The 11,301-nt window shown below is 36.9% G+C and overlaps 1 protein-coding gene across 1 annotated transcript; it reads left to right on the top strand.

Moving 5' to 3' along the window:
* The first annotated feature begins 9,596 nt into the window (after positions 1-9,596).
* Positions 9,597-10,222, top strand: LOC129239332 (aspartate and serine-rich protein-like). The gene is made up of 2 exons (XM_054874769.1): positions 9,597-9,678; positions 9,740-10,222. The coding sequence occupies exons 1-2, from the start codon at positions 9,639-9,641 to the stop codon at positions 10,147-10,149; spliced, it is 450 nt and encodes a 149-aa protein (XP_054730744.1). The 5' UTR covers positions 9,597-9,638; the 3' UTR covers positions 10,150-10,222.
* Positions 10,223-11,301: the final 1,079 nt, after the last annotated feature.

Here is an 11,301-nt window from a genome sequence, read left to right as displayed (position 1 = left end):
GATGGTTCAAAAAGCAAACACTATATGGCCCACCCTGTACTTTCATTACGGCTATGGCAAATGGTTACACAAATCTTTACGAAAAATGCAAAGTAGGCGAGGCTTTTAGAACCAGCGTAGTTTTTACTATCTTCAAAAAAGGGGATCCTGCCCCGGGAGGGAACTACAGAGAAATTTCATTCATGAACTGCATTGCTAAAGTTATGATTCGCATTATTAACGTAAGAATAACCTCTTGGACTGAAAGGAACAGTATCTTAAACGAGTATCAAGCCGGCTTCAGGAAGAATTACTCCACAGTTGACAATATATTCAATTTAGCCGCTATTGTCCATTAAAAATTAGAAGAAAAGAAGAAAATTTACACGTGTTTTGGCGACTACAGCGATACAAAGGCAGTTGTATGGAATGGCTCAGAAATTTCAGATACATTCAGATACAAAACAATCTCAGGCGTTAAACAGGGATGCTTATTGTCGCCAATACTATTTGCTCTTTACATAAACGACTTACATGAAAGCTTAGAAGGAGGATTAAACATAGAAAGGAAACATATATATTAGACTTCTAATGTACCCGGATGATATCATTTTGTTAGCGCATCACCCAGGCAAACTACAAGCGATGATTAATAACCTTGAAAGCTACTGCAACCTGTGGAATCTTGAAGTAAACCGCCCAATGTCTCAAATAATGGTGTTCAGAAATTTCAATTCAAGCTAAATGGAAACTTTTTCTTGCAGTTTGTCGTTCAATACAATCATACGCAGCACAGGTGTGGGGTTTCGGGTTGCAAAAGTATTTTGTAAAGCGAATTCTGAAGCTACCATCGCATATGTCTACATACACTACGTTTTTTGGAAACCTGCATGCAAGAAAATCATTTGTTCTCTTTAGAACTGTTCCTTAAGTATATGCACAGAGTTTTGTTTATATACTCAGAAAATCGGCTGCCAGATTATCTGTCCAAAATTGTTATAAAGAAAGAAGTCTTCTGAATTAGAGATCTAAAGAAATTGTTTAGTAAAAACGATGTCATTTGATGAATAGATAGCTGGATAGAAGATGCAAAATTGCTTTTAACAAACCACAACCAGGTTAAAATAGGAGGATATATAAGGAATTAGAGTGGTCAAAAGCTCTGGTTTATTTAAATACTATGAGATAGAATCAAGCATGTGGATAATGAGGGCTAGAAGTGACATGGTAATTTTAAATTACAACAGATAGATACAGAGATTACTTAATAAACGAGTTTAACTGGTTTTAAAAACCGTAAACCGAATAATTGTTTTGTACGAAAAATAAATCGACAGACGGCTCATGCCATTGGACAGTGGCAAAATTAAATTTTTAAACATTTTTTAAATAATAATTTGATGATGCAGATGTTTTCTTAAATATTTAAGGCAGATTTCCTGAAAATATTACTTAATTTAAAAAATTTTTCATTGTAGTTTTTTGACTTTAAACAAGAAATTGTACTTCATACAAGAGTTTCATTTTAATGGCTGCAAATAAATATTACCATTTGATTGTTAACCAAATATTGAAAAAAAAAATTGAATATATTAACGGAAACAGTAATAATTCTCTTAAGTTGTGGTACAAAATCCAAATTTTGTTTTTTGAAAATTCAAAATTTTTCGAAAATTTTTTTTTTAAAGATCATTTTTTCGAGTGGTCCACACCGGTCCACTTGAAATCAACATGAGTGATGTAGCCCACATATTTCAGCTATGATCTCAAACTGAAACCTGTTGCGCAAATTAAAAATAATGTAGCTTTTGTGCATTTACCCACAGGCAAAACGTTACATATGGCTTATGCAATTTTGTGTAAAAGACAGAAAAAGACATCACAGACCCCATCAGCATTAAGAGACAACTAAAAAAAAAACAATTTTATCAAAAAAACAAAATTTTTTTTTAATATTATTATATATAATAATATAACATTTTTCTCTGTCAGTGGAGGAACGGGCATAAGCCGATTAGAATATTAACGAACATCTGAGAATTGCTTGTGATAATAAAATCAAAATGACGTATAGTTTTGAAGAAAAGGAGTTATTTATTTTTTGCGTTCTTCAGAAAAAAAGTTTTGAGTCAAAGAAGTTAGAATTACAAGATTACGTTCTTGAGAAGCTTCAGGTTTTGAAGATTGTTAGTAATTTTTGCAAAGATATTAATAGAAAATTAGAACGATCTAACAGACATTTGGGTCGCGTATTAAATGAGAATGCATCTTGGTTAGCTGAAAAAATTGATTTTCCCTTAAACGACAACTTTAAATCCTCTTCATCTGGCTCTGGTAGCTGTACTAATGTTGGCCGCCCCCTAAAAACATTCAATGATGTTTGCGAACGTTCCAAGATACGTTAAGTAGAGAATTTACGTAAATCAAGCGGGCCTGAATTGGCGTATGCTGCATCAGTAAATTTGCGTTCAGAAGGTAACGTTCAGGGTGCAATTTTAGTGAGACATGTAGCACATACTTCTAAAATGGTTGAAGACATTAAAACTTTTACCTCTTATACCAGCGATGAAGCTTTAGCTTTCTTGGTGGCTAATAGATTGACAAAGCATCAGTATCTTTCTATAAGATCTGGTGCAATAGAAAGAGGAATTGATCTATATCCTTCTTACCATAAAATTCTCGAAGCTAAGAAAAGGTGTTACCCTGACCAGATTAGAGTAAGCGAACATAGTGCAGAAATTCAGTTGCAATCACTGCTCGACCATTTATCAAAACGTTTAGTTGAAATTGCAGAGTCTGTTTTGATCACCCTTCCTTCCGAATGTATCCCAAATTTGATTTTAATTGTTAAGTGGGGCTTTGACGGCAGTTCGGGCCATTCAGCTTATAAACAGAGATCAATTGAAATTTTTGATGACCAAAACCTCTTCATAACTTCACTAGTACCTATACAATTGTACACAAATATGTCTAATACAACAGAGAAAATAATCGTTTGGAAAAATGATCGCCCATCATCTTCCCGAACTTGCGTGCCTATTAGACTTCAGTTCATAAAAGAGAGTTCGATAGTTTCTTTGAAAGAAAGGGATTGGGTACAAAGTCAAATAGATAATTTGACACCAAGTAAAATTAAACTTAATGAATTAAATATATCAATTTCGCATAAAATGCTACTCACCATGGTAGATGGCAAAGTATGCAATGTTCTTACCCACACATCATCATCTCAAAAATGCTATGTATGTGGGTCAACGCCAATAATGATGAACAAAATCGAAGAATCAATTCTAAAGGAAACCGATCCATCTACATTTCAGTTTGACTTGTCCACTTTACATACATGGATAAGATTTTTCGAATGTTTACTACACATATCATATCGATTAGAGTTCAAAAAATGGCAGGCTAGAAGTCTAGAAGAAAAAAATAGTTTAAAAAATAAAAAGACATCTGTCCAAGCAGCATTCAAAAGTCGAATGGGATTATTGGTGGATATTCCTAAAACGGGTGGTAGTGGAACGACAAATGATGGGAACACGGCTCGCAAGTTTTTTAATGATCCTGAAGTATCATCAGAAATTACTGGAATTGATATTCATTTAATCAAGCGGTTTGCCACTATTTTACAAACATTATCGTCTGGTCTTGATATTAATATTGAATCATTTCAAAAATATGCCCTTGATTCTGCTAAACTATTTGTCCAACTATATGATTGGTATTACATGCCGGCTTCCGTGCACAAAATATTAATTCATGGGAGTTTAATTATTAAACATGCTTTGCTGCCTATTGGCCAACTCTCCGAAGAGGCTCAGAAAGCACGCAATAAGGATTTGAAAAATTTTAGACAAAACAATACACGAAAAATGTCGAGAACTGACACAATGACAGATTTATTAAATGCTTTGCTTTGTTCATCAGATGTAGTTATAATATCAAAAACTAAGATTCCGAAAAACAAGCCAAAACCATTTTCAAAAAAGGTTCTTGCGCTTTTAAATTTGAAAAATGATCCAGCCGCAGAAAACAGCTCATCAGAAACCGAGGATTCTGAATCATAAAAAAAAATTAAAAATGAAAAACAAAAAAACAAAAAAACAACTAAATATCCGAAAAAATTTAAAAACTAGAAAAAAAAATTTAAAAATTAAAAAAAAAAAGAATAAAAAATAAAAATTAAAAAAAAATTAAAAAAAAAAATAAAAAATAAAAAAAAATCTAAAAACAAAAAAAAAAAAAATGAGGAGAGAATAACCTTACCGTAAACCTCCACGTGGTACTCTCTGGAGTCGTGAAAGATGTGAAAATGAACTCACCAGTTAATTACGGAAGTAAAAATGTGTTTATAGTATTTAATGAATTTAAAATATGCTAAAACTAAAGTCAGATTCGTCATCACTGATCCTTAAAACCCCTAAATATATATTTTCAGCTTAATTAAATGAGTTTTTGAATTTTGTCCGCCAACGTCTTCTGGTCGGACCACTGTGCATTGTCGTTAAATTATTGTAAATATTTATTTTTTTCTTAATATTACAATAAGTAAATTTCGTAGCCGAATGGGTTGGTGCGTGACTACCATTCGGAATTCACAGCGAGAACGTTGGTTCGAATCTCGGTGAAAACACCAAAATTGAGAGAAAAATGTTTCTAATAGAGAAAAATGTTTCTAATACCGGTCGCCCCTCGGCAAGCAATGACAAACCTCCGAGAGTATCTCTGCCATGTAAAAGCTCCTCATAAAAATATCTGCCGTTCGGAATCGGCTTGAACCTGTAGGTCCCTCCATTTATGGAACAACATCAAGACGCACACCACAAATACGAGGAGGAGCTCGGCCAAACACCCAACTGGATTGTTCGAGTTTTTCTAAACACGATCTCATTTATTTGACTTCCGATTTCGGATTGATGCATTTTCGATATCCTGAGCTAGAGCAGTGTGTCAATTCTGTAAACTGGGCATCCATATACAGCATGGCTTCAGTAAACTTTCTTGCTTTGCCTGTTTATCAAATTAGTATTAGAAAATCTGTTAATCAATTTGTGTCGCTTGTTACGAAACCCATATCGGTCATTAAATCATTAAACCATGGTTTAATAGCCACATCAAAACATTTATTTCAAACAGAAATTGAGCGTATCGAAATTGGACCGTAACCATTCGGACGACAGGAAATACACTTCATAATCATAGAAGTTTACAACTTTACAACAACCAAGTTATTGGGTGTTAGAAACACACCAGTTGTTCTTGTTAGGTCATCGCGTTTCTTAACGAACCTGCTGCAATAATAAAAAGCCACATGTTCGACCGTATCCTCTTCGCCCAAGCATTCTGTACAATAAGGGCTACCAGCCAAGTCTAGGCGATGCAGATATTTTTGTTAACATCCGTGTCCACTTAATAGCTGCGTTAGGAAGAAATCAACGCCTTCGTGTTTTCGACAGATCCACTCGTTAATCTGTGGGATCAACCTATGCGTCCACGTTTTAAGGGGTAACACCACTGTAGAAATTTAAAAAAATTGATTTTTTTGTATAAGCTTAAAAAATTCTTTGAACCTTTTAATGCTGTTTTTTCCTTTAAATGCTTGCTAATTCCACAAAAATAAATATTTTTTAAATGCCCTACGTGTTTCTCTAGCTATTCTTATCTAGATTAAGAAAAAAAATGTTTCTTTGTTCTAGATTAAAATTTGCACCCTCTGTGCTGCGTGCCGCGGAGCTCCTTCAAGAGAAACCACATTACAAAAATGTCTCCAATGCCGCCATTTTGTAAAATTTTTCGATCAAACTTTGTAGTTTTGTATTTTAGTATATAAGTAATAACCTCCCAAATCAGAGTGATTGTTTCCCCTTTCCTTCTATACAAAAAAATTCTTTAAAAATCGTGTTTATTTTACGCGTGTACAGTGGTGTTACCCCTTAATGACGTGGCGTTTTAATGACTGGTCCCATTTTGATTGCCAGTCAGCTATCGAGGTAGATCGTTGTTTGGATTCCTCTGTCGGCTTCGTACCTTGCGAGCAGTACAAGCTCTTCTGTAAGTTTGCCCGGATTTTTAAAGGCATTTTGCTAGCTATGACGCAGATTGTATCGTCCGATACTGTTCTTTGGGCACATGCGGTCCTCAATGCATTTGTATTACTGACCTGCAGTACTTCTTTAAAATGGCACTGTTTTGTTCCAGCCCAGATTTTAAAGGCGTACGGCATTATGGAGTCTGTCAGAGTGGAAAGAATTTGTCTCCTGGTGCCTTGTGGGAGGACCACAGGAGAATGTTTGATAGCATGCCCATAAGTACGTTGTTAGCCTTTGTCGCCTTCATACTAACAGCTATAAGATGTTCCCTGAATGCTAGTATGGCATCAGTGTACATACCAAGATATTTTGTAGACTTATGAGATTCTATATCGTGGCCACCAACTGATATTGACAGCTTTTCATTCTGTTTGCTTCTGCTGATCATCACGAGTTCTGTTTTTGGGCACCAAGTTCCAGGCTGCTGTTATTCAACCACCTTTGTATTCTTCTTCTGGTATCATTCCATACATGTTGCAATCTATCTATATGCTTATCAATCACTACCAGTACGATGTCGTCGGCGTATCCCACTATGGTTGTATGGTTCCATAGGGCTGGTCCGAGAACAGATCCTTGCGGTACACCACCTGACGCGCTGTAGGTCTTTGGGCCCTCCTCTGTATCATACTGCAGTACTCTCTGGCTTAAGTAGCTGTGGATGATTCTAATAAGATACTTTGGCACCGAGAAGCTGCTGAGGCCATTCAAAATATTTTCCCAACTGACCGTGTTAAATGCGTGTTTTATATCTAATGTTATAACTGCACATTTTTTCGCCGCTTTAAATGACGCATTCGGTATGCCATCGGACCCAGATGCTTTGTTGTCATTAATTCGCGCCAAAGTGCTCAATACTTCTGGCACTGTAACCGCATGATTTCCATCATTTTCTCCTAATTGCGTACAAATTCTGGTCCTTTCCTCCTGTGGAGAAAAGAGGGAGATGACCACCTTTTAAAGCACTTCTAGGCAAGTTGGTTGAGGAGCTTAGGGACCTCTTACTTTGGACATGACTGTTTTATAGACAATACCCCCCGGGTTGTCATTTTTTTAAGCATCCATTTTTACTTGCTTCTATAGCTTCCCTTAACTTCAGTCGGTATGCTCTAAATTCTGCCCGTAGTTTTTCGAAAACTGAACTTCCCCTCGCTCTTAAGAACGTCTTCTTGCTTTATTGCATGTTTCGCGCAACTCAGCTATCTCTGTTGGCAGGTTTTTTGCACCTAGGCATCGACACATCACAAGCTGCTTCGGCAATAATATCTGACGTGCCACCGGTAATTTGTAATCCTTTCAGAAGCATTCCCTATATAATATATCTATGTGAATCTCCCACTTTCCACCGGATGAGATTGAAAAGAAACTCTACTAAACGGTACCTCTTCGTTTTACACAGGCGACGCTCCACCTGATTGAGCTTCGGTGACGTGGAAACCACCACTGAAAGGAACCTCAAATCAATATTGAATGCTTGAGCCGTCCCCTGAGAGGAACTGGGGCTGTGAGGTGCACCCAACCTCTAATTAAAAACAAAAAATGTTGTTTCAGCTGATCGAAAAATTTAAAGAAATCTTCTTCAGGAGATCTACTATAAGTAGGTTAGCAACCACAAAATATGGAGAGTTAAAAGAAATCATATGGCATATACAGGGTGGCGCACAAATCGTACTACAAAAACAAAACGTAATAACTTTTTTTCTAATCAATGTATTTAACTTTTTGTTTTTTTATTGTATAGATAATTCAATTTTATTTTATGTAACTAATTAGTTTTGAAAATAATAGAACGTAAATGACCTCCATGCTCATTCACGCATATGCGACACCTGATGAGAAAGTTGTTCATTGCGCACTGAAGGGTTGAAGTCGGGATCGCCTCAATTATTGTTGTGATGGACTGCTTCAATTCAGTCAAAATACTTGGTTTTGTTTTATACACCTCTTGTTTGAGATAACCCCATAAAAAAAAATCTGGTGCAGTGAGGTCAGGTGACCTTGGGGGCCAGCGGAAAGTGGAATTTCTGGATATCAATGTATTTCTAAATTTTCGTTGGAGCTCCTCCATAACCGGTCTGGCTATATGTGCAGTTGCTCCATCTTGCTGGAACCAAATGCTGTTAAAAGGGATACGTCTTCGCCGCAGTTCTGGATAAAAAAACTCATTCAACATGTTTAAATAACGGTCCCCATTTACAGTCCCTGTTACACCGTTTTCTTCGAAGAAGTATGGCCCGACAATGCACCTTGATGAAACTGCGCACCACACTGTGACTCGTTCTGGGTGCAGTTCCATCTCATGGAGTATTTGCGGATTTGATTGACTCCATATACGGCAATTTTGCTTGTTTACATTGCCGTTTAGATCAAAATGGGCCTCATCAGACATAAACAAGCAATTTATGAAGTTGTTGTCTTCTTCGGCCATTTCAATAATTTTTTGGCAAAATTCCAGGCGAATAGGCAAATCCAGAGGGTTTAATTTGCTTGTGATTTGAACTTTGTACGGAAACAAGTTTAAGTCATCATGAACTATCCGCTGCAATGACCGTCTGCTAACTCCAATTTGCGCCGACAAGTTATGAGTCGAAACTCTTGGATTTGCCTGAATTGACGATGCTACAGCCGCGATTGTGGCTCCGACCCGAACATGGGGATCTCGATGGTATGGTCTGCGTGCGATGCTTCCAGATTCAGCAAACATGTTCACCAGCCTCATAATGGTCCATCTGCTCGGGGGAGTGCCGCCAAACTCCCGCCTAAATTCCCTTTGGACGGAAATGATGGACTGCAAAGCATGGTACCGCTGCACTATCCATATCCTCTTTTCGGTATCCCAAGCCTCCATTTTTTGTAAATCTAAATACTAATCTGCAAAATAAAAAAAAAAGCCGATTACTCACACAGAAAAAAAGTGATTACGTTTTGTTTTTGTAGTACGATTCGTGCGCCACCCTGTATAAATAGATAAATAAATAATACAACATTACACCCAGCGAAATGTGTCTTGTGAAGATCGTCGAACTTAATATGTAACTCGTATTCTTAATGCATCCGTTATATTGGCGCTGGGGTCCAATTATTTTGAATCATATTTCTGTTTCGATTTGCCACAGATTTGGATATTTACTAACCCACTAGGTAGAACTGTTGACCACTAAGATGAGGCAGAAGTGTAGTGAAGGAACCTCGGGAGAAACCCACTACCTATCATTGGAGCCATCTGTGAAATTAGTTGAGGGGCGTGCCGACTTTCCACTCATTTCTCTCTGGTATTCTTGTCGAAAGTTTGTTGGCTAGACAGAAAAGAGTGGTACACGGATGAATGTGAGTTCATATGTAGAAATAATATTATAAATTAATTGCTGATAGTAACGGTACTATTATTTCTACCTATTTATATGTAAGCCTGTGTTCCACTGCACGCCTCAAATTCGTTCCACGTGATTGTATGATAAAAAACTTCAGTACTTCAGTATCTTTTGTCTACTGCGTTTGCTATAAAAACCCCTTACTGTGAAAGCTTCGTCAGACAGTCCTAAATCGTGTGTTAGAAATTGTGTTAACAAAATGTTGAAGAAATTTGTTTGCTTCTTTGTGCTGATTAGTGGTAAAGTGTCGATTTAATCATTGAGAAATTGGTTGAAATTATAAATAATTTCCATTTACAGTAATCGGACTCATCAGCGAATGGCCGAGCGCCCATGGAAATGCTGCATATTCAATAGGGTCTCCTGAATATTTCTCAGGAAATTCGTTCGACTCTGATAAAGATTCATTAAAAGCTGTTGGAGATTCATTGAATTCTACTACAGATTCATTAGATTCTGCTAAAGATGCATTCGACGCAGCTGAAGATTCATTAGACCCTGCTGGAGATTCATTATACCCTGTTAAAAATTCTTTACGCTATGCTAGAAATTCATTAAACTCTTTTTCAGATTCATTTGAGTCTGATTCAGATTCATTTGACTCTGATTCAGATTCATTAGACTCTGATTCAGATTCATTTGCCTCTGATTCGGATTCAATAGATTCTTCCGAATCACTCTCTGTTGATGGCGGATATGAAATGAATTAAAACTTACAGAAGATAATTGTAAATCAAAATATTGACTTTGAATGTAAATATAATATTCTTACCAGAGTAATTCTATGACTATTTTTTATTCGCGTTCATCGAGAAACGAAGTGAGTAACTAGCTCACGTGGAAACTGTTTTGGTTATATATATAAATATAATTGGCGCGTACACTCTTTTGGGGTCTTTGGCCGAGCTCCTCCTCGTATTTGTGGTGTGCGTCTTGATGTTGTTCCACAAATGGAGGGACCTGCAGTTTCAAGCTGACTCTGAACGGCAGATATTTTTTTATGATGAGGTTGTTATTATGAGGTTTGCCATTGCCTGCCGAGGGGCGACCGGTATTTTGGTGTTTCACCGAGTTTCGAACCTAGGTTCTCTGTGAATTCCGAATAGTAGTCACGCACCAACCCATTCGGCTACGTCGGCCACCGTTTGCTTAAAAAGAAATACATTTGCTAAAAATATTTTTGAACTGAAATAAGTACTTGCATTTTAGACATTAAATGTTTAAGTTTCAACGAAAAAGTAAAGAGGATAGAAACCCACGGCGAGTTATAATAGAATAACCAGATACGAGAGTGACGAGTCGGTTCCGCAAACCGTTTAAAACTACGCTTTTACAACCAAGGACAAAGGAATTGTTATAATTTTATCGAAATGAAAGTAGTGTTTAAAAATATCTATACTTATTGCTACTACAAGCGAGTCATAATTCGTCCTCCCGTGGTGCAATGTTTAAGATGTTTGCAAGATGCACACAAGCACGGTATTGAAATTTGAAAGGTCGAACCAAGAAGCACCGATGGGATAGCACTGATAGACAAGGAGGAAAGTAGAGAGGTGATAGAGAAGGAGATAAGATAGAATAGAAACAGAGGCAGCTAGTCCATTGAGAATCTTCCAGATTCTTTGGCAAATCTGAAGATATCTGAAAGGGAACAAAATTTGCTCATTCTCATGACATCGGCATGACAAGCTTATTCCGTCTTGAATGAACAGAATTATGTTTCCTCAAACATTGTTGAACAATCTTCGAGATTAGCTTTGCGTTCTCCAGGGCCTTTAGTGCAGCCTGACTGACACTAAAGACTCCAATCTGTATCCCGCTCCCTCCACTTTCAATTATCCATTCATTATCGAGTATTGTAA

Source organism: Anastrepha obliqua, chromosome 2, assembly GCF_027943255.1.
Source record: "Anastrepha obliqua isolate idAnaObli1 chromosome 2, idAnaObli1_1.0, whole genome shotgun sequence".
NCBI lineage: Eukaryota > Metazoa > Arthropoda > Insecta > Diptera > Tephritidae > Anastrepha > Anastrepha obliqua.
The sequence above is the reverse complement of the archived record's forward strand: the minus strand, read 5'-3'. Positions and strand labels throughout refer to the sequence as shown.

Coding starts and splice junctions, on each gene's coding strand:
- LOC129239332 (XM_054874769.1), top strand. CDS start 9,639: ATGTTGAAGAAATTTGTTTGCTTCTTTGTGCTGATTAGTG. Junction 9,679..9,739: donor CTTCTTTGTGCTGATTAGTG/GTAAAGTGTCGA, acceptor TTCCATTTACAG/TAATCGGACTCATCAGCGAA.